General features: G+C 40.2%; 1 protein-coding gene across 1 annotated transcript in view; it reads right to left on the bottom strand.

Annotated features, from left to right (window-relative positions):
- The window catches only part of LOC139210995 (inactive phospholipase D5-like), a 40374-nt gene extending 30284 nt beyond the window's left edge, over window positions 1–10090 (bottom strand). The window contains exon 1 of the mRNA XM_070841228.1: window positions 10007–10090. Coding sequence (XP_070697329.1) covers window positions 10007–10012 — 6 coding nt within the window. The 5' untranslated portion in view covers window positions 10013–10090. The remainder of the gene's footprint in view (window positions 1–10006) is intronic.
- Window positions 10091–24554: the final 14464 nt, after the last annotated feature.

The raw sequence follows: 24554 nt of genomic DNA, 5'->3' as shown, positions 1-24554 counted from the left end.
GACTGACGATCCAAATCGCAAATTTTAATACAGATGAGTTTTTAGCAAGGACTTTGAAATTGGCACTACAGAGGAAAGTTTAATCTTCTGCACACATAGCGTGTGCTCCTGAGACTCCTGATGATTCTTAGATCCCGTGAAAAGAAAGAATTACACCCATGGGGGTTTCCAGTTCACCTACCATCACATCTTAAGACAGGGTGAAATTCGACATTTATATGTGTGTTTGTTCATGTACATAAGTGTGCTGCCTTTTAAGTACCTGAGTGGAAATGAGGCATTTTTGAGGGCAGGACATAACTAAGAATTCACTGTAAGGGGAATATTTTGCGAGCTCTCTCCAGCAAGAGACCCTTATATTTGTCCCCAACTTTCAATCTATAAGACATACATCCCCATTCTCTTGTATTGTAACTTTTTCACTGGCTACTAAGGTATTATGTGTTTATGCCACCTTAAACACAGATTACAGACTCTTGATGATGATCTGTATGGCTCAACCCCACTGGGAGTAAGTGAGATAATATGCTTCTCTCTAGTTTGGGTGAACTAGCCCTTTAAATCTCTAACGATGACACTTCACCCTTGTACTAAAACAGACTGTTGCAGAACAGACCCACTGGGTTTAAGTGACCGTTACTTTTGCCATTGAAGTGTTGTACAATCAGACCAAGGCCGTTACTTCTCTCACAAGAAGTCTCTGTACCTTCGACATTAACTGAACCACAGCTTTGTATTCAGGCAACCTTTTTTTTTTTTTCTCAGCACACATTCTGGAAACTCTGCAGTGAAATCACAAGATATCACATTCTGTGTTGGTAATTAATAAAATGTCACTGCTGTCTCTTTTTGCAACAGTACAGTGCAGCACTCCTACTTTCTCTTACTCTCTCTCTCTCTTTCTCTTTATGTCTTCCAAAGCAGCTGTTCCCATTGATCCAGGCCAGGTTCTCAAAATCAATAATTCAATAATAGTTCGGTTGAAATGACATGAGAGCCTTGCTGTCCATGATGAGACCTGAGCCCACCATTTTCACACCCAATCAACCCTCTGTCACTCTGTTTAGTCTGCCCTGTCCAGCCCTGCCTCTTGATCTCTCTCTCTTTAGCTGTGACCACTTGGTTGTGTAAGACTCACACAACAGCACTGCATGCATCGTCTAAGCCACAGAAAGTCTTTGTCAGCTCGGATACTTTAAATATTTAGATGTAAGCATAGCATTGACTGGAAAGACTTGCAGACTTATTTTTTCGCTGGTTCAGCAATAAGAACATTAACAACAGCATCACATTTTAAATTGATATGGTTAACAGTCGCTTCAGTGTGTACATATCCAGCAATTATGGAGTCGTATTTCAGGCCATCTGGCGAACTTAAGTTCAATATTTACTCTCTTTTTGCTCTGTTTTTGGTCTCTGACAACTCCTGAGAAAAAACATGTGGCTCTTTGGCTGTGAAATTCTCCAATATGTTTAGTGCAATTGACTGTGCCTCCCCATTCACTCCTCCTCACACACATGCACACAAAAACACACATTCTTTGTGCCCTTTGTGAATATTAAATCTGTTTAATTTGCTTTTATATCTCTTTTGCCATTTTATGTTTTCTTTGTCTGCATTTCACAATATTTTATTGTCCCTATGTTTTATGATTCTACTTACATGTGCATGTTTTTCTTTTCTTTGGAAAGCACTTTGTCTGTACAAATGATCATTCTTTACAGTCATTATTACTATTCTGCAGTTGACTCTGCCCTGTTCCCTCCGTTATACACACATTCACACAAAAACATGAAATATAAAAACCTACAAACACACTACCTGCTGCTGGGCCCACCCTCTTTTGCAATTTCTATACGTTCTACACAGAACTGTTGACTACAGTACTCTAGCTATCACAGTGTTCTCGTCTTACTAAAAAGTAGATGTTTTTGCACAACTCTGCATTTTACTCCACACTTCCGTCCAGCCGATGGCGTTTTCCTGCCACTGCTCTCCTCTGCATATTCATAATAGCGAGAGTATCCCATTGCCCTCGGTCATGTCACTGCCAGCTACACGTCACTGCTTGTGCACGTATTGCGTGTGTGTGAGACCCTATGTGTTTGTGGTGGAATCAGCAGGATGTTATATTACACTGGCTCAGGTATAGACAGGGAGGATGGTTTACTGAGCACCCATGCACTCACACATACACACTCAAGCACACACATCCATTGTGAGCCAAAAGTGTTTCATTAAAGCTGCGCCAGTAGAGCTGCATGGGCTTGATCCCTTGACAAGCCACAGGCCTCGGCAAAATTACCACAATAGCAAGGAACAAAGACAGAGAGAGAGCGAGAGAGAAAGAAAGAAAGATCACAATAGAGACTCTGTTCCCCGTCTCCTCTTGTCCACTTTGACTGGATGACCAAACTCTTGGTGACCAACAGTAAACAGCATATCAGCCAACCAATAATCAAAGCAATAAATCTTGTATTTGAACTTTTAAAGAACTGTTTTATTCTAGAAGCTGATGAAACAGATGTCTATGTGGTAACTAAAACATTCAGACAAATAAACATGACACAAACACAGATATACCCAGCAAAACTCAGTTGCTTAAACCTAATTCAGGACCTGCATTAACCCTCCAGAGTCTTGGGGTAAAATGGCCGTTTTTTACTACTTTTCATTTTACCTTTGTGTTTCCCATTAAAACTGTTTAGCTTGCTTTCTTTGTGTTTGTGTCTTTGACGCCGACGGGCTGTCCGAGACTCTGAAGAGCTAAAGTCACATTTTTTTTTTCATAGCTGAATAAAGTTATCACCTTGGGGACAGAGAGATTAAGTGTTCACCAAAAGGGGCTTCGGCACAATATCTGCAGTGCAGCTAAAATAAAGCTGAGCAACAACTCTTCACCGTGACCTTTTTCTTGTAGACTTGTAGCCCCCGCAACTTATCACTATGCAGAACTTTGTGAAGTACAGCAGCTTTTTGTCTGCGCATCTGTGTGTGTGTGTGTGTGTGTGTGTGTGTGTGTGTGTGCGGTGACAAAATACGTGTGTGTCTTTCTTGCACAAACATAAACACCCACGGCAGCTCTTTGACAATGTGTCAGTTGACAGGAACAATACGTGTGTGTGTGTTTATTGGTCCTGGTATGAGTGGCTTATACGTGGGGGTGTCTGTGTAGTGCTGTCAGCTCATAAGCCTTTTATTTGTGCGTAAATGTAAGTGTGAGAGTGTTTGTCTGTGTGTGTGTGTGTGTGTGTGTGTGTGTGTGTGTGTGTGTGTGAAAGGATGAAGAAGTTCCAAAAGCCTCTTCAAATGTTTATTTTACAGCTGCAGATCAAAGAACAGACCTTCCGACACAGAGTCATCATCACTGTTTAGTTTGTCTGATGATGACTTAGTGGTAGAAATTTTAGCCACGCTAACAGCATAGCAGGCAGCACGGTGGTGCAGAGGTTAGCACTGTCAAAAAAACTGCCGGCAAAAATGCATTTTACAGTTAGAACCTGGAGTCTTTCTGTGTGGGGTTTGCATGTTTTCCCTGAGCTTGCGTAGGTTCTCTCCAGGTTTTCACCCACAGTCCAATGACATGCAGATTAGGTTATTCAGTGACTCTAAATTGCCTGTTGTGTTGCCCTGTGTGAGTGTGAGCGTGAGGTTGTCTGTCTCTACGCGTCTGCACTGCACTAAATTGGTGGTCAGTCCAGGGTGTACCCTGCCTCTTGCCCAAAGTCACCTCGGATTGGCTCCAGCCCCGCTGCGACCCTTAAGAATAAGAGGTATAGACAATGGATGGGTTGATGGCAGCATGGCTACAGGGATGAAAGTGCCTGTCGGTCAGTCCACTGATTTCCATAACAATCTGTGTAATGTACAGACATAAAGGGTATCAAGAAGATGACGTATAGTGACTTGGATGATTCTGTGGCTTTTCATCAAGCATCACCATGAGGTTTCTGAGTAAATATCTCAACAGCTATTGGATGAATTGCCATGAAATTTCAGACATGGTGCCCATGGGGATGAACACCGACAATTCCTCTCCTAACATATCTGATGTACTGTAGCGTCATTGTGAGCATGTTAGCATGCCGATGTTAGCATTTAGCACAAAGCTGTAAAGCACAGCCACAATCATGGCTCTAGACCATTCTTTATTCGCCAACAGCTGAAGAGGCATTTTACAATTGTCTATCCTTTACTGTAGAACAGGCTGCACTGATAGTCATTGATACACTTACTTTTGCTTGACCCTGCGTTTTACCTCAAGCAGAGTGTATGAATTTTGTTGTGTGTGTGGCCTTGACAGTCTGTCAGCCTGCTGTCCCTTCTGTCTCTCATGCAGACACCAGGGATGCTGATGCTCACAGTAATGAGCTGGCTCGTCAAGAAGTTTAGCGGCAGAGTTAACACCAGGACAGGGAGCTCACTCTAAAATCACTGACTCTAGACTTTTCTGCACTCATAATAAGACTAAAAAGAAGTCACAAAAATACTTTACCTCCTGCAAGTCATCTGCAGTCTTACTGAGCCTCATACAGATGTGGTCATTAAAAGGTACGAGTTCGTTTTTTTTTATTGTGTACATAAAATCGCTCTGCCCCGAGAGACAAAGAGGAGGTCATTTATTTCTTTTTTAATTTTATTTTTCTCTTTTCAGCAATAACCTGTGAAATGGTCAGTGAATCAGCATGTATATATAATACCAAGGCCCTTAAACCCTTAAAGTAAGAAAAAGATGGAATTAATAAGCTAAAAGACTGAAACTTTGGAGGATACGCACTCGATTAGTCTGACTCACACTGCTGAATCCTCATCATTAGCATTTTACTCAGAACTATGGATACACTGTGGACTGAGGATTTTGTCGTCCATCTCTTATATTGAAATTGCATTAGGGAGGGTTCTCTTAACAGCTAATATGAACAGGCAGAATAATCACAATGGTCATTGTTTTTTTGGTTGTTTTTTTTTAAATAATGGCTGCATCCCACATAATTCTGCCTGTATCATCCTCTTGATATTGTGCGTGACAGGTCACTGATATGTCACTTGAACGCAGCAGAGCCATCATTAATGTTATTATTTCCCCCTGTGCTGTTCCTCCCATGACTCATGAAAATGTCTGGTGTGTAAAAGGGCTGAAATACAAACGTTTGACAAAATTTCTATCTGCAAAGCAACTAATCAGACATTTCCACATATCTTTTCAAGATAACAAAAACAAATTGGTAATCTCTATGCATGTTGTATCAACCCTAGTTAATTTACACGAGATGAATGTTGCTGTTAATTAGAGAGTGACAACGGCCTAATGAGAATTGATGCAGAGTGAAGATGTCGCAGTAATGAAACAGATGAGCTCTCACACTTCTGTTGTACAAAACACTGAACTATCAGAGACATGAATGCAACTGAAGAGCCTGTTCTGAAAACGCACTGAAAATCATAGACAGACATGCACATCTACATAGGTGCTGGGTTTACAGCTCTGAAAAATGTATGCCGCTGGTTTCACAACAATGCCATCTGTCACACAGACAACATCCATAAAACTGTAAATGTATACTGATGTATTATCACTGTAGTGAAATATAATCTGGCTCACCTTTGTTTCAAAACTATCAAGTTAATCCATATCATTACAAACATTTATGAAACGTGTGTCGAGTAGAAATGTGAATATATTATGCTCTAAAAAGTGATTAATGAGAGGAAAGTGATGAATCCTTGATGAGCACCGACCAAGAGTCAACAACTCTCCTCCTCTCCTCTCCTCTCCTCTCCTCTCCTCTCCTACGCATCTGATGTAATAAAGGTCCACCCATAATTAATGCTTTGATAAATCAGACCCTGCGTTCTCCGCTAAGATCTTGTAATGTTCTGAGAGGTGTCATTTGTTTTGCCTGGTTAAACCCTTGTTAGCACAGGATGATGGATAATGTGTCTGTCCACAGTGCAGAATCAGTGACTTCAGTACGGGTGAGTGTGCATGTGTGTATGTATGTGTATGAGAGTGTCTGCGTGTGTATGTGCATATGAGTGTGTGTGTGTGTGTGTGTGTGCCAGCGTGCACGTATCAGTGGATTAGCATTAGCCAACGAGTATTGATGTTTTTACCCATGTAAACATATTTAAATTCACACAGACACACACACACACACACACACACCATACAGAGGTTGTGACTTCCATTGTTAACGGTAATTAGGTAATGTTATGCTGGCAACTGCAACAACACTTTGTTTTTTAACATATGATGCATAAGTCTGAGCTTCTCGAGGAAACCCGGGACAAAAAGGACACATGCTCCTTAAAGTTTAAATCTGAACACATCAATAAAGTCTGTATAAGACGTTGAGTGACGCTGGTCTAAATTTTGACTCTTTCCTTGTTTCCGAGTGAGGACCCCTGTCACTGTGCTAGTGTAAGGAGGCTCCTGTGGATTTACTTAATACTACATGATATCTTGTGTGTAATTGAGTTAAAAAGAGATGCAGAAAATGAACGCCACAAAAGCTCCTCAGGTCATACCAAACACTGATTTCAATGCGTCTACAAATCTAGATCAGAGTTCAATCTGGTCCATGGATTTTATATTATTCCTCTGCTAAGCTTGTCAATAACTCGCCCCTAGCTGCAGAACAAAAAGAAATCCTGCTGAGATGTTACCTTCACAGAATATCAAACTCTCTGAGCAGCTCTCAGAGTGACGGTGATGACAGCACAAACAACTGCATGAAAGGCATCGATTGCATAGTACGTTTTCATTTTTTCCGCCTTTTACTCCCTTTTCTTCCACCAGAGCTTATGTAATGATATGAGCCTTTGTTCCACACTGCAGTAAGCCCTCAGCGTACAGGTAGCAGAGTTCTGTCCTGAAGTGGCAAGGTTAAAAAATATGAAATGTATTAGCCTAAAAAACATATCCACATGTGTGTAATGCAATTTGAAATGTTTCATAGAATCAAACATTCACTGACACAACAGGTACCTGCATAAGAGCACTCCACACATACGCCACCATAGTGTAGTAATAAACATATACATCACCTGATGTTTATACATCAGAAACAGCATTCAATTAAATGGAGTAATGCAGCGCTACTAGTTAGCACTCAGAGAGCACACACTGCTGCACAATCCTTCAAATTTGTTCCAGTATGTTAATAACAGAAAATGTTTGAAGCTAATTAATTTGCATCTCAAGCCGCCATCATAATAAACCAGTACAGGAATAAATCTTGTGCTGCAATATTAGGGTTGTGTACTAGAATTACAGTAATTATGGAAAAAAGGTATGTCGCTTCTAAATATGCGCGCTAAATGTCCACATGGAGACTCAATCTGCACCATTCTTATGCACAATTCAAATACATGTCAGAGTCAAATACATGTCAGTTTGGGAGGTGGGTCTACCGCATGCTGTTTCTCAGTGAGGATGGCAACAGAGAGGGAGAGCGGTATGACACCACGGTCTCTGCAGAGACAACACGCACAGAGTCAGACTGCTTTAACCCTGAACTTCAGCCGATCCAAACTCTAACCTTCAACATAAACACGCCCCTTCAAGAAGTGAGGTCTGGCCAGCACGACCCGTCTTCGAAGAAATATCACGCACAGTGAAGGCACTGACTCTGGATCTGTCCCACTGTTTTTGACCGACACACAGGAGCCAGTAGTTTGGTTGCCATGGATACATTTTCAGGTGTTTTGGGTTGTACTGCCTGCTGGCGCATAACACTATGGTCTGATGGCTTCTGGGTCTGTCTGTGTGTGTGCACTGATGTGGGAGTGTCTGTGTACCCGGCATATGTCTGTCTGTGAGCAGAATTTCGAAAGACTCTTCTGTCTCTGTAATGCTCTTTTCTCCACATCCCTCTCTTCTCTTCTCTTCTTTTCTCTTCTCTTCTCTTCTCCACACTGCCACCCCTCCCATTCCCTCTTTACCTAGGCTCTTTTGATCTCCCTCAGTTCCCATCAATACTTCCCTCCTCTCTCCCCTCCTCCCCACAGATAGACATAGTGTAGTAGGTCAGACTCGGCCAGTCCATTTTGGACCAGCTGCCCACCAGTCAGACGATGCTCTGAGCTTCCAGGGTGAAAGATTGATGGGGCCAAGAGGCAGAGAGAGACAGAGAAAAGGAGGAGGAAAGACAGAGAGAAAGAAGGAATGATTGTAAAGGAGATTCTTGTTGTAAAGGTCTTGAGCTGATTTATAGCTGGCCAAGAATATCTTATGTCATCTCATTACAGCCACTGGATTAAATTACAGTAAAACACAGTGACAGTAATACTTAGAGCCTGATATCTGCATGGGTCTGAGTCCTGTGTCGTGCACTGATCAGTGATTCATTCTGAAACAGCCAATGAGAGCTGGTCAGTTGATAGTGGGGTGAGACTGGGCGAGCTTAGGCTGGATGTCCTCCATCATTCTTTGGTTTGATTTGTGATACGATGAGGTGTGCTACGAAATTAGATCTCCTGTGTGCAGTTAAAGGGATATTTCACGTTTTAGGGATTTGTGTTATCATGTTAGTGACACAAGTGTATGGATACTTTTTTTGTGTGCTTCTGGATGCAGTTTGTAAGGCATGCTGACATGTATCCTATATTACCTTTGTTACTTTTTACACTGGATTAAAGGTTGATAGTGATACTGAGTTTAAAAAAAGTATTTTACCATAAACATTTAATGTAAACATATATGATAAGGATTCCTTAAATTTGTTTGAGCTGAATTTGAGTGACACAGTTCAAAGTAAAAGTCTTTGTCAGTGTTTTCTGGAGGACACACTATGAAACACTGTTTTCAAATAACCTCAAACATATTTTTGCATTTATGTACTGCAGTTTCTTATTATTCTTATCATAATATCACACTCCTGTCTCCTAGATGTATATGGGATGAGTATTATGAATATAGAGAAATCCACCCACACTAATGCTGAGGGTTACATTATCATTTCTGTCTAATAAATAACAAAGGAATAATAGCAATTCATTCAGAAATCCATACAAACTACTACGCCTTCAGCTCCTGTAGTTGTTTGAGCTTGTAAGCATGTCTGCATGTAAGCAAACTATGTACTGAACAATGTGTTTTTAGTTGGATCGCCATGATTCTTTGAAAATATGCTTGATATCCAACAACAAAAACAAAAAAGGGTTAATCTCTTCATTCAGATCGCACCTGTCATTAAATGTCTTGCTGGTCCTGCCCAGCAGCAGAGGAGCACTTCAGTGCTTCCAAAAGTATTAAAAGGCTGAGATGGTGTTACAACAGGGTTGGTTGTATGCCATGTTTATCAGGCGCACAACAGTCAGCAGGAGCAAACTGTGTTAGCTACTGAATGAAATATTCACACGACCAAGTCAATATCTCCTAGATTTACTCAAGTCTGCACGAGTATACACTGCACTGTTGGCATACACAGACTAACATACAGGGATAAACACAAGATTCGCACTACTACACTTCATAAAAATATCATTGTGACAGTTATAAATGGAGGCACCAAGATTTGGACATTATTCGCTCTTATTCTTAGAAACAAGGCAAAATATGGAAAAACAGCACAGACACAACTGTCTTAAACAAAACTTCAAGGTTCTCTCTTTCCTCCCTGCACACACAGACACACACTCACACTCACAGTTTAAAAGCCACTTGGGTGTGAAGTACTTGCAGTCAGCACACACCGGACACTTCCAGAGAGAAACATTATCAGTTTCTCATCTGCAGCACACAGGTCGAGAGCACATCATTATTCTCAGTGCAAGACCATCAGGTACAAAGACAAAAAGACAGACAGACATGTAGACAGACAGACAAGTTGGCAGATAGATGTCAAAATAATAGCAGTTAGATGAAAAAGAACAGTGAAACCAATTCATGAACATGCTTCTGGCTGAGAGCCCAGTAACACACACACACACACACGCACACACACACACACACACACACACAGTCACAGTCACTAAACTACTTGTATAGTAAAGAGAGCTCACCTTCATGATGCATCCCTCTGTTGCTGGTCCGCTGTAAAACACGTGTTCGTCTGGGTGTGTGTGATGACAGAAACAGAAAGAGAAGTGTGTGTGTGTGTGTGTGTGTGTGTGTGCGTCTATGTGAGTGAGCTATAAAATCTGTCGCTTCCCCTGGAGTTACAGGGGAGGGGAGTCGGTCCCTCTCTGCAGCACAAATGTTGGTTTGTAAATGCACGTGTATGTGTTTGAGATCAGTGTGTGTGTGGAGAGGAAAAGTGCTGCTGCTCAAAGCCTCTACTGCCTGTTATATGGATTAAAACTCTAACACAAAGGGACACACCTAAATCCTAACATGATGCTATCTATCTATCTATCTATCTATCTATCTATCTATCTATCTATCTATCTATCTATCTATCTATCTATCTATCTATCTATCTATCTATCTATCTATCTATCTATCTATCTATCTATCTATCTACATTTTTCTATCATCTGGCTCTCCTCTCCTCTATGTTTCCTGTCCTCCCTTCTCCTCTCTGTCTCACTTTCCTCCTCTCATCTCGCCTCACCATATCGTGTGTTCGTCCACCTCCTTCTAACTCTCCCTCTCCACCCCCCCCCTCCCTCTCTCCCTCCCTCTCTCCCTCCCTCCATCTAATAGAAAGCTCACATTTCTCTGTTCTCCCATATAGACACAGAAAGAGGGAGGAAGAGAGAATAAATAGGTGGCTTTCCTCTTTTTTCACCGTCTACCCATTTTTCTGTCCTGCTCATCTCCTGTCATCTCCATGTGATTAAAAAAACACACACCATACACACCTATGCGTCTCAAGATTACTTACGTTTGCACAGATATTTAGTAAGAAATACAATAAATGTACAAGAAATTGATGAGTAGGCACATTAAAACACAAATATTACATCCATAAATATTAATACTATTGTAAACTATTACAAAGTATTATATCACCCCACGTTTTATTTAATTCTCCTGTACTCTGTTTGATCACATCTGATTCAGTCAGCAAGTGTGCAGTAACTAACAAGGGTGTCCTATTTCCTGATCCTATCTGCCTCTGTGACAGTAAGCTGTAGGGTAAAGAAAGAGATACTACACGGTATTTTAGACTGAATATCGGTGAGTTCAGGAACACCAAACCCAGATCATCCTTAGAAGGTTAACTTCACACTTTTTAGCATGCGATTGCAATATTGGCAGCACATTGAAATGCAATGCAGCTCCTGTTCGGATGCAGAGTAGGGTCTGCCCTGCAGCTGTGTATTGGCATTAAAAGGCCAACAGAGGGCGGTATTGTACTTCATCTGTCAGAGCTATTTGTGATGCCGTAGCCATAAAGGAAGAGAAAATATAAACAGGACTGTAGTTTAGAATAAGTAAATAGATGGTCTCTCTATGAAAATGCCATCTTACTGCTTACTCCGCTTGATTTCATTTTTTGTTTGTCAGTTGTCAGTGTATTATGGAAATACAGCTCTAAACTCTCAGATAACCTGGGCATTAGTAGAGGTGTCACTTTTTTGGCCTAAAATCAGTCAGTCATCATTTGTAAGAATGGCAGAACTGTTTAAAACGGTCTCTCATAACTCAGTGGACTAGCAGACAAGATTCAGAGGCTATATGAAGCTATATGAAATAAAAATAATGAAAAGAAAAGCAGAGAAAACTAAAGACAATATCACTGCCAAAGCCCTTATGAATACATTGTCTTCACGTCTTTTATGGAGTACCCACCTGCAGCTCACTACCCTCTATCTAACAACAACTGTACTGCATTCCCAATAAAAGCCCATAAACAAAAGCCATTAGTGTAACGTACACTTAACACAGCCAACTTTCACAAATCACTTGCAAGTTGTAAGTGCAACCTTTAGCTCACGTTTAAGATTGTTGTACTTGTCCGCTCATCTGTATTACGGAATATTCTCTTGTTTATTTCTACAGATGGTGAAAGGAACACAGTCACTGAATAAATCCACTAAGATTATCCTAACTCACAGTAAATCATCCTGACTCCTTAACAGCACAGAAATGCCAACAGATGGACTCATAAACCCTAAAGCATTCATCTCATCCATGTCGTCTAATGTTAACATATATCTGCATATCTCATTTAGAACATCTGATGTATTGATTTTAGCTGTAGGCCAGATCAATAGCCGATCATTTCTCTGAGGCCGATTTATTTCTTCAACATCATTCCTACTTACTGTGACTAAACTCTGAACTTCTAAAATTTCTCTCTGGGTGAGTTTTTGAGCTCCACATCAGAAGAGATTTCACAGCTGAGGGGATACAGGGTTATTACTGTGTTGTATTTGTCACATCATTACTGATGCAGTATCAGCACTCATCTCTGCCATCCATCTGTAGAAGTTGGACAGCTTTTTTTTTTGCTGTATTACACTGCAGAACTATGAGTTTCTAGCTGAGTTAACACAACTCTTAACAAAGAAAAAGGGAGACTTCACCTGGCCTTGTCTTATATTCAGTGTGTGTATGTGTGCGTGCGTGTGTGTGCGTGTGTGTGTGTGCATCTACAGCTATCTTTGTGAGAACCATTTTTACTTTCAAACCTTGCAAGTGAGGACGTTATTGGAAAGTAAGAACATTGTGTGCATGTGTGTGTGTTTGTGTAAAACCAACTGGCTCAGGTCATTTCACAGCCAGTCTTCAAGCATCAGCTCCAGCTCTCCTTTGCCATGTCCTCTGGGCCGGTGGTGTGGAGCCGTCAGATTCTGGGCTTCTTGAAGGGTCAAGCTGCTGCCTCCCTCTGGTCAGTGTCAGCTAACACTGTTAGAAGCCAGGCAGCATGCTGATGTGTTTTTTATTTTACCCTTCAACTACCAGCTGTAGTCTATTTGAATGGTTTTTGTGCATCACTCCATTTTTTGATGCTCTAACTGCAGTTGTGAAGCTCAGGAACTGCTTGGATTAAATGTTTTAATGTTTTGTGTCACAGCCAAATTTCTTTGGTTGTTAACATTATAACCAACATGAATCTCAACAGTACTGTGGCAACAAAACATGTTACACTCAGGACCAGTAGGGTCTCTCTACACATATCATCACTTCCATTTCATACTAAGAATACTGGTGCTCATAGATTCTCTAAAGTCCATGTTTAAAACACACAATATTAGTGTTATTTTCTGGGTTTATTTTGCCCTAAAGTCACACTTTTGGCATTTATAGCAAAAAGGCCAGCAGCCAAGCTAGAGCACTAGTCTGTAAATTGGTTTGATATGTCAGTTTTCTTGGGTACAGTTTCCATCTTATCCCACAGGGATGCAATACTATTGTACAGGCTACATTCAATAACAAGTTATGGATGTAACCGAGGTTATATACTCTGGCTCTTATTTACAGCTTAGGCTGAAACACAAAAGGAGTAAATACTGTGAAAAGAGAGGAAAAAAGTTTCAGAGAAACCAGCATTTACTGCCAGAAAGTGACAGCCTGAAAAAGAGTTGTACCAACAAAAACGTCAGCTGCTTGATGTGATTTTACCAACATTTATCTGGACCAGATGGCAGTTTGTTACAGAAATACTCCAGTGGCTTTAAAATCATTTTACTGCAAGATCTCAGGGGTGTGAAGGCAAGATACAGATGCTAATTCTGAGTGATAAGACAGATGCACAAGTTGCAAACTTGCTCTCTTTTTCTTGCACATAATGTATCAGTGCATGAAACGCATCAAGATTTAAAGAATCCTCAGCTGCGAATAGATCGGAGTGAACCAATGGGGACACACAGTCTGAGGAAGTGGTGACAAATACCGTCAGTGAATTCATTCTCTGAATAAACAAATGGTAAATGGACTGCATTTATTACGCACCAATGTCGGCAGAGCTACCATTCAAGGCACTGAGAGGGAGCTCTTGGGAGCAATTTTGGATTCAGTGTATTGCAAAAACACACTTCAACATATCGGCAGGAAAAGTCAGGGTTCAGACTGCCAACTGATTACTTTAATGGAGGAAACAGCCACCCCTAAAATGTGTTGATGTGTTTTCTGGAGAAAATATTTGAAATGAACTGAGACAAATGAGCAAAATTCTACGTTTTATAGCTGCTTCAACCTAAAAAGTTTTAACCTGTGTTTTCATTATCCCATTTTAAGTCACAAAATATGATATTAGGAATTATTACATATCCCTGTTTATGGGGAAGCAACATCATTGTCCCCCATAATCCACGCACTGTATGTACTTCAGATTTTATATAAAAAAATGCTTACCAGTATCTCGGAGGATCATCTTGCAGACTACAAAAAATTAGAAAAGAAATGTAAAGACTGCTCAAAGGTTGACGTCTTTCTCTGGTGCATGATTTACACTTTTCCCCAGTAAAGGCCTGGTTATTGCAATGCCTCATGGGTCATCACATTGAAAGAACCATTCGTCATGACGGGGAACCTGAGCTCCTGTGACAAACGACACATATCTACTAGATGTATGCTGTACGTCATGGCATGATCGACTGTAGTTTGCAGGTGCCCCGTAAATGAAGCTAACTCTGCTGTGACAGCGCTGCTTTGTGGTTTAGCTCTCTATTACCAACCATAAAATAAAAGTGAGCAGAATCTCTTGCAGCAGCACGTGACGACTATACTTCAGCTGATAAAGGGCATCCTGACAGCTATTGTCCACACTGCTTGAGTGCTTACTGCACTGTACATAGTAGCACATACAACATCCAGTATGAATCACTGCCTCTTCACTCAAAGCACTGATTTCTGCACATAGTTGTTTTTAGTGATAATCACAATTAAGCAATTTAAGTAGTTTTTTTAAGTAAAAATGTTGATATAAAATACAGGAAGCACTACAATCCAATATGAAGAGGTGCCTCCTATTTGTACAGTTTAGTGATACATTGTGATATTGATTGATAGAGTCACTGGGTCACATTACATAGAAGCTATTTCCATAAAGATATGTATAAAAACAGAAGTAGCACTTAAATCCAAAATGAAGAGGTGTGTCCTATTTAGAGCAATAATAATCTCTGGTATTGAACTGGAGCTGCTATTTCTCATTATCATGAATTTTCTATAAAAATCTTCACTTCACCTCAAAACTTCACATTTTATCACAATTAACAGTTCCTGAGTCAGTCTCCAGCGGTTGAGCGTGAGGTTCTGGGAGGTGAGATAACCGTCCACCTGCTGCCAACACTCGGGGGAAACAGAGTAAGAAGACGCCGCTGGGTCTGGAGCGAATGTCTGTCAAATATTCAACTTAAAACTAATTTCACCACCGTACTGCTGCCGACTAGGAAAATTGCAACATTTAACTGAACAAGATAAAGACATACAGGATGTTATTGGTAAGCTTTAAGAGGTGCTGCTTGATGTCTTTTAGAAATTTGGAGCAGGTAAGAAAGTGTAGCTGTTTCCCTCCTTTTGCCATCCCTTATTGCTAAGCTTATGGGCCTTTGGTCTCAGCTCAGAAGTGAACACACAGACAGAAAGAGTGGTGTCGATCTTCTCATCTAATTCTCAGCAAGTGAATAAAGTATTTCCCAAAATGTTGACCTATTGCTCCAAGTCTATCACAGAGGTATCTACTAAACCCAAGATATCCTAATTCTAGCCTATACATCTGTTGATTTGGGCTTTTTCTCAGTGGTTAACCAAGATGAATTTGGCCAGTGGCACCTGCAGTCTAAAGGGTACAGTTGTCAGAGCCACTGAGCGTCTCTTTCACTGACTACGTGTACAGCCAAAGCATCACTGGGCTACTACAGTACCTGCATGTTAGTTTGCTCTGAGTGTAAACATCAGATAAACAGTGGAAATTAAATAACATCCTGTGGACAGGAAGTAATCTTGTACTGGAAGGACTCCTGACCTGACTGCTCAGATGCAACGACCCCCTTTAATGAATCATCACGCAGTCAGCACACCATCTGAAACCAGATACACACAACTGCACAGCTGTTGAGGAAGAGCCTCTGTAATAAAGGCATCAAGTGATAAACCATGAACAAGTCCCTCCTAGCGCATACAAAGATATTGCACTTCAGTAGCACAATCCGTAGCTCTGCTTCATCCTCTTTACTGAAGATTTCTGAGCAGTAAGCGTGTACCAAGCATCCACTATTACGACCATTAGCGGCAAATTGTTCAACTGGGAAATTCAATACAAAACATTTCTACAAATCAAGATATGAGAGAAGGCTGGAGGGAATATTAACTTGGATTATGAAATGCCAACATGAAAAATTGCTATTTAACGTCTGTTCTGAGCTCAGTGCTGCGAGCGTTCAAAGAGCCTGAGAGCTCCTTAATATGAAATGCAGAGATTATGCCACTTAGATATTTATGCCAGGTTTTCAACCCTCCGACATTTTGATGACATATGAATTCTACAAATCATTTAGCACCCCACGGTCACACTTGTGTAACACCTTTTTCACAAAAATAACTTCCAAAAGAGTGCGACTGAAGTTTAATGAGTTTAAACTAATTGCCTAATTAGTTCACCTCATGAAAAGGCCTGGGCATGGCTTCCACTGAGTTTTCACCATTAATCTGTCGCAGCATGTGGGTGAGTGGTGTGTGTATGTGTGTGTGTAAAAACAAATAAAGCGAGAGAGAGGTATGGTATGCAGTCTGAGATGCCACAGAGAAAAAAAAATGCTCCAAGAAGGGAAACAAACATGGAAAATGTAATTTCTTTATTTTGTAACTTGTTGCTGAACAGAAAAAAATAAGATGTAATTTGTAACGTATTCTTTATCCTATATAGGAGACAAATTTTAATCAAGAGGTTTAAACAAAAAGAAAACATTCTGACTTCTTTTTTTGGTCCAGTTGAGTCGCCCCCCTGTTGGCCCTGTTGGAAGAATGCAGGTTTATGGTGCTTCTCTATTGGCTTCATTTATCAGATACAGAGGGTAGGTCCTCTTCCTTCACACAGTCTGTGATTTCTACCCATGTCTGAACTCATACATGGGGAACTGACAGCCAGAATACTAGTGTTAATTGTAGTTAGTTAGTGTTGAAAATGAACAGTATGTGCACAAAAACACACAAAACTTTAATTCAGATTAGACAATAGCTCCCTCTACTGCTCTTAAGGTCAAAATGGTGGAGATCCAATCACTGCACTAAGAATAATTTTTTTACAGTATACAGTACACGGCCATTCACACACTGATCTTTCATAAAGCTTCTGTGGATAACATGATTAACAATGACATGCTTCAATCGGAATTCAACTACTAAACAAATGGTTTAAACATGAAGAGATGATTTTATCTCAAGCCACTAATTTTACTGTAGGCCATCATAATATCACCATGACAAAAATGGTTAACAAACAGAAGCTATACTTCATAAACTTCTGTATAAAGATGACTGTAAACAGCTCTTTAGTGCAGGTCTAAGGTACATATACTTGAGTATTTCCATGTTATGCTACTTCACACCTATATTCTACATATTGTACTTTTTACTCCACTATCTTTGCAGATCAAGATTTAAATAAAACATGTGATAGGCTTATAAAATGCAGTATAATGCAATGCATTAGATTACGCAAGTCAACAGCTGATCCATATTCAAAATGCCACCCCTTGCCTCACCATGGGGCAACTATGAGATTTCTCCAAGCCAATCAGCGACAATCAGGCTACATGACAGACCAGCAAGAAACCATATATGGTAACTTCATTGGCCTTCATTGGTCTAGAGTTGAAATTTTGAATTTCTAAGTATTTCAATCAGTGCCCTATAAAGGGTTAAGAGACGTCACAGTTGTTGAGAAATACTGTACATCAATGAACACTTACCAGTGTGCTTAAAGCTGTGTACAACTACATTATAGTGTGTTAAAAACCATTCATTAAATGTTTGTATACTGCTTTTGAATGTAAAACCGAGAACATTAAAGAAAAGTGTTACCAAAACACGTAAAATTATCTCCACCTCTGCTGGACATTAAAATGCTGTTAACACATTAACGCATCAGTAATGATAATTTGGCAGCATAATACACAACATAATAACATACAGCAGTATTCAAATTGGGGCATTATGCCCAACAAGTACTTAAAGGTGAATTGTGTAGGATTTAGTGGTATCTAACATTGAGATTGCTGATTACGACCAACTGAATACTCCTCACTCCTCCCCCAGAAGGAACTACGGTGGCCGTCAGGTAAACATGTAATGGGTAAGAATGGTATGATCCTCAATTTGTCAAAATATGGGTTCACAAACTCTTTCACAAAATGGTTAGCCAGCATCAGCAACCACTTATTCCTCTTCTTTCTTCTCTGACCGGTGCATTCGCACCACCAAATTCAAGCTGCCAGTTCAACGTTAAAAACATGGAAGGCCCTCGGTTTGTCTGTTCTGGGCTACTGTAGAAACTTGGGGGTGCAACATAGCGGACTCTGTGGAAAAGGCCCTTTTCTGTATGCAGATATAAACAGCTCATTCTAAGCTACTGAAAACACAATGAGTTCCAGGTGATTACACACATTAAAAACATAATACTGAACATTTTACTCAATTTTTCTGCCAAAACATCTCCCAAAATCCTACACAGTGCACTTCACTGCAGATGGTTTTCTGCCTAAACTTACAGCAAGAGAGACCAACATACAGTGATTCATATATGTCTGACTGGCAGTCGTGGGTGGCCATTAGATAACTGCACGATGACTGACAAAGAGAATGAATGGTAAGGGTGCTGATTCATGTGCCTGATTGGTTTAGCTGCTACAACTGTGCAGATGGACGGTGAGTGAATTATCACTTTGATGCAGCATGACGGATTTTTAGCAGCAAACAGACAGGAACGAGAAAAACTTTAATAAAAGCCAGGGCACAAAGTTAAGTTGCTGCTGAAGTTACGTGAAGCTGAACTTGAGCCAGGCTGTTAAACAAGGAGCCAAACACCCCAAGCATCAATTTAATTGGTACCCAGTATCAAACACATTAACAAGAGTATGTCGGGTGATTTACGATGGTAAGCTTCTGGCCAAGGGCATCCCCATGTACATATATCTGGATGTTTTTCTGACTATAAAATCTGATTCCATTAAAACAAGCAACACATCCCTCTCACAGAAATAATGACATCTCTCTCTTCTTGTCTCACTTCCTGGTAAAAAACCCTTGTAAGTTGGATAGGAAAAAAATCCTAATATGTGAAGCCTCGCCTAACTTTAATCAGCCCCTGCAGGCATGGAAGAGTGCCCTCTTTCATTTTACTAGCTTCCCTTCACTGTCTGTCTTCCATCCTCCACATACAGATAGTATCCTATCTAATTGGTATGAAAAAACACCCTTAATTAACCAATCACACTGTTCACGGAAACATTTCCACTGCACATGATGTGCAGCAGAAAGTGAGTCAGTAATATTTAAGAGCAAAACGACGTCAGTGGAACATCTTACTGAAAGATCAAAGCCATCTAAAGGCATTATGGGGAAGCTGCTTTGTGTCTGAATTTAAGTGCTGAGAGACAGCTACAGCGCAAAGCTCAAGGTGAGTATTACCTCCTGCTGAATAACTGTCAGATAGGACTCGCCAATTAAAAATGAAAGGAGCACAAACGTCTGCAAGCATGTCCATCTTTAACAGAAAAAAGTCAGGTCTGTGCTGCTTTGAGAGAGAGGAGACAAAGCCCAAGGACTTAAACAGAAAATGGGGATGAACGGCAGAGCTTTGTTCACAATGCCCACAAAAGGCAGCAGCATTAATGAGGCTCTGGTGCCTTCACAGAGTAACCGCCCTGCACCGGAGGTTTTTTTAGAGATTAAAGTGAGTTTTAAGATTATTTCTACTCTACAGTGTAGTATGTATGAACAGTGTGACATGCAGTTGACTGACAGTGTTATGGATCATCCTGAATTGTTCTGGAAAGAGAAATTGCCGTGGATCTTTTTAAAAGTGAAATCTAAATGCTGTGACATATGGTGATACAGTACATGAGAAGATATACATTTGTCAACCATCTGAGATTCTGCCATATTGTTTAATTTCTTCCATCAAAAGTATTCCCATGGAAGCTGGACAAAAAATGTAAGATGTAAAACAGTGACTCACTGAAACACTCACATCCCATGGTTCATAGTTTGAGAACCACTGGTTTATGAACTGGTATCTATCCTGCTAGTATCCCTGGGTACTATGGGCTATTTAGGGCAATGCTTCAAATCCATGAGTAAGACTGTTTTATAGAAATATTTCATTTTAATGTTGTTTAATGTACAATTGTGAGGAAGTACTTTGATTTCTCAGGTAGCTAAATTGCTGTTTTATCATCATCATCACGTAAAATGTCCCTTGCTTTTGCTTTTCAACCAAGTCATTAGGATCCATTTATGAATTCCAGAGGATAAATCTCTTTAAAAGGTTATTTGTAGAAATTTTAACAGCATATATTCAACACTTCTAATTCATACAAAGGCTATTCTGCATCAGTAATTGAATCCTTTGTGTTAAAGTTTGAGACGAGTAAAAATTCTAAAGGTCCTCAACTCTCTTCTTTACAGTCTTCATGAACCTCAGTGTCCAACAGCATGAGATGAAAATGAAATAAAGCACTTAGACCAGCTTGTGTCAAGGAGAGAAAGCCTCAGGGCCGACATAGTTTGGCCTAAATTACCACAGACCTGGGTCTATGCATCAGCACAGTCACCATGAAATTGGAAATGCAACCACCGTGGGGAGCCAGCTCTACTCTGGGCTGCCAACCCTTCAAATTCAGCTGGGGCACTTTAATACCTTTGATCCAGAGGTAGCCTCCAAACCTGGCTGTAAGCTGCTGCCTCATCTACTTTAAGTCTGTCTTCACACTGTAGATCCAGTGATTACCTCGATAGAAACTTGAAATGGTGATTTACTAACCTCACTGCAATCTGCATTTTAAATCAAAGAAGCAAAATACAGGAAAACATTAGTGACTACAAAGCATAGAACCATGCTAATACAGAATAATGGATTGTCCATACATCATCCACAGACTCCTATTAAGTCCACTTTCATGCACTTACATAATTTACTGCCCATGAGCTAAAATGGGTCAGCATAGATTGATGTAACAGGAAAGTGTGAGTGGTGAGTAAATAAAATAATAACATTGGTGCTGATACTCAGCTGACTGCTTAAAGGGCCAAATACTGTTCACTGTTTACTCTGTGAACCTGTAAGATACTTACCAATACTTGTAAAATATGGCATAGAATAATTAAGGCATTTGAGATGGTATGATGAAGGCCCTACAAGGCTTTACAGAAGAAAAAGAGACATGACGTGGCAACAGCCACAATGAGTTACAATTTCAAAACAGTTCAAACACAGGCCTGAAGTGAAAGTTATCAGAATTATCAGAAATTATCAGACAATCAACAAAACTTATGGTCAAATTAATGAATTCTTTCAATCAATCATTACACATTCACAGCATTGACTGTATTCTTTGCTCCAAATATGATTTAGATTGAGTTGGACAAATCCTACTGTGCTCTGCACCAACACCTTTTATACTTTTAATGCCCTGTTGAAATACTGTAAACTAAGGAGACATTTCTAAGAAATCTAAGAGATTTTCTTCACATTTTAAATTCATTTGTGCAGGTCTTTCCATGCCAATGAACTGTAAGACCTACAGAAAGCACCGAGAATAGACAGTTTCATTAATTACAGCTTTTGTACTGCATTCTTTCATCACCAAAGAATTCCATTCAAACTCAAAAATGCTGAATACTGTGAATGAGAATGACACAGACATAAAAGCAACCAAAGGAAACATTTTGGTTGAGGATATCCAAGAATCAAAATAAAGAGTTGAAATACAGTTAGGCCACAGGTTCTCATCAATCAAGGTAAAAACCTCCTTGCATGGCGTATCCACCCCTGGCAGGAGGGACATCATGTACCTTCCATCTCCAAACACAGAATAATTCTTCAACTGGGTTCAGAAAAGCAAAGTACTCAGGCAGGAATTCTATCATCTTACAGGGCTGTGCTGCAAACCGTTCATTCACAAGGCGTAAGGGGAAGTCATACCAGGCCTCTACAGCCATTTCTCTTCAGGCGGAACCAGAGTTTCATTCAGTGCATCACGAAAACTAGTGAGGCACTCGGTTGGTATGTGGCAGAGAACACTATCATTGGAGATGGCAGCACACATGGTGATATTTGCACCCTACTGACCTGATGTTCCACCTGTGTCTCATCACTTTAGAGAGGTTGAAGCCGGCTTTATCCACATAAATAAATATGTGATGTGTCCCTTCAACCTCAAGATCCATTGTTCTCTAAGGTCGAGGCAAATTTATAGAAAATATTATTCCAGTTGCAACTGTTTGATATGACAAGGTTTTACCACAGCAAATCCTCACCTGCACATTCCTCCTTTCTCTTTCAGGATGTCAGAGTTTCTTTTGAATGTACAACTGCTTCGGTCCAACATAGATTTGTGTACAGTATCCAAACTCACATATTTGATATTCCTAAATGCTCCTGATCTGCAATTACTGCTCTCTGGACTCTCTGATCACATTTGTGTTAACAAAACCATATCTACAATGGCCGCCTCCTGTTGCACTATAAAGCTCTTTCCACTGCCACCAGTGTGTGATAGTCCTTGGATTCTATAAAGTGAATTCAAAAAGCCTTTCAAAACTGATATATGATGGTCGCATAAATGAGATTGATGAAGCAACTGCAACAAAAAACAGTTTGCTCTGCCAACAGGCCATTAATGTAAAACTGTAATATAAAGTAGTGTACAGTAACATTATGACTGAACTACTCTCATTCCACAAAAGTCTGACAATAGATGCCAGACTGCTTTGACTCAGAATGAGCTGTCCAGCCTCTCTAAAGGACAAGCCATGATTGATGATATGGGCAATAACTGTTCCCAGAATCTTATTTGAAACAGTGCTTGCCAGCTCGTCTTCCTCAAGCCCCTCTGCCATGATCTCGCACTCTCCTGACATGTCTTTGGCCTCTTTGATCCATGCTTGCAAATAGCAACACAGAGGTGACAAGATTCATAACTATCCAAGTAACTTCTTTCAGGCGTTAGTAGATGTTTTCCTTTTGTTTAACACGATCAATCCAATAGAGTTTGGTGTCTTTCTATGAGATCAGTGTTAAGTGTTTGGAAAAAAGTGTGAAGCCAATGAGAAAGTGTTAACACGTTTGCAACAGAAGACCTCTGCTGTGCCAAGAAGGTGATGATGAAGTGGATCCCAGTTTCATTAAAAGTGTAATGCAGGATTTCCTGAGACTTGTGACTGATTCAGAGTGACGCAAGTCGAGTCTGAACAAGTGACTTGAATCACTGTCACTGACAGCTGCACTCAATGTGCCTGAAGCTCTGTAACCCATGTCTTACCTCATTCTCCTCCTACCTACTCCCCACTTATCATCGGTGTCAGCAGGGTGACTCTTGCTCTTTCATTAAATGTATGTCCAAGCTGAATCAGTTGAAGTTAATTCCATTATGTAAGAGGTTTTTTGTGACTAGAAAGTGAAATCTAATCAGTCAGATGTTGCATCCTGGGCATTAGATGTGACTAGAAGACTAGATACTTTGTAGAAGCAAGAGACAGACTAAACAGCATTTCAGTGTTGTTACCAACAGACCATAAGGTTTTCATTTGTTTTAAATAATTTATGCATGATGTTGCATTGTGTGTGTGTGTGTGTGTGTGTGTGTGTGTGTGTGTGTGTGTGTGTGTGTGTGTGTGTGTATGTGTGTCGGTTTGGCATAAATCCCTTGTCTGTTAAGCGACTGCTGCAGACTTGTCTGAAAAATAGCGCGTGTCTGTCTGTGGTCTGTTGTCTGCAAAAGCACCCTTACAGTGTGCACTGTATGTGTGTGTGTTTAGGTTTGCAGAAAGGGGACAGGCTGATTCATCATCCTAGTTGGTTATGCAGACAGGCTTAGAAAGCAGCTCTCTGGACATGGCACTGTTCCCCTCCAACATCAAATATTCAGCACACACCTTTTCCAGTCCTTTCCCCCGTCGCTAAATCTCTACACCTTGAAGCTCTCTGGAGAATGCTGATGCTGTTTACCTGCTAGCAGCGAGTCTCTTAAGGGCCTTTGTAATAGAAAAGAAAGGTGACTGTTGAATATCACAAATCTACAAAAAAAAAAAGGCATGAAGTGTGGAGTTTAAAGTGAAAAACAGCTTGTTCCTCCAGCGATAACAGCAGATCTCCCAAAACATGCAACATTTAGAAACGTACACTTAATATTTTATCTAAACAAGAGACAGTTTAAAAGGGACACGAAAAATAGGTCTACAACTAACAACTGTTTAAATTATTGATTCATTTGATCAGCTAATTCAGTAATCATTTTGTCTGTCAAACATCAGAATACAATGAAGAATTACAATTCTATTTTCCCAGAGCTCAAAGGGATAAAATCAAATGGCTTTTTTTTTATCCAAACATCAGTCCCAAGATATTCATTTCACAATGCTAGAAAACAGAGAGAGCAGCAAAAACTCAAACTGAAGATGGTGCAACCAGAAAATATGTGACATTCTTAGCTTGAA

This window comes from Pempheris klunzingeri, chromosome 12 (assembly GCF_042242105.1).
Source record: "Pempheris klunzingeri isolate RE-2024b chromosome 12, fPemKlu1.hap1, whole genome shotgun sequence".
In the NCBI taxonomy this organism is placed as follows: domain Eukaryota; kingdom Metazoa; phylum Chordata; class Actinopteri; order Acropomatiformes; family Pempheridae; genus Pempheris; species Pempheris klunzingeri.
This window is presented reverse-complemented; position numbering and strand designations above follow the sequence as displayed.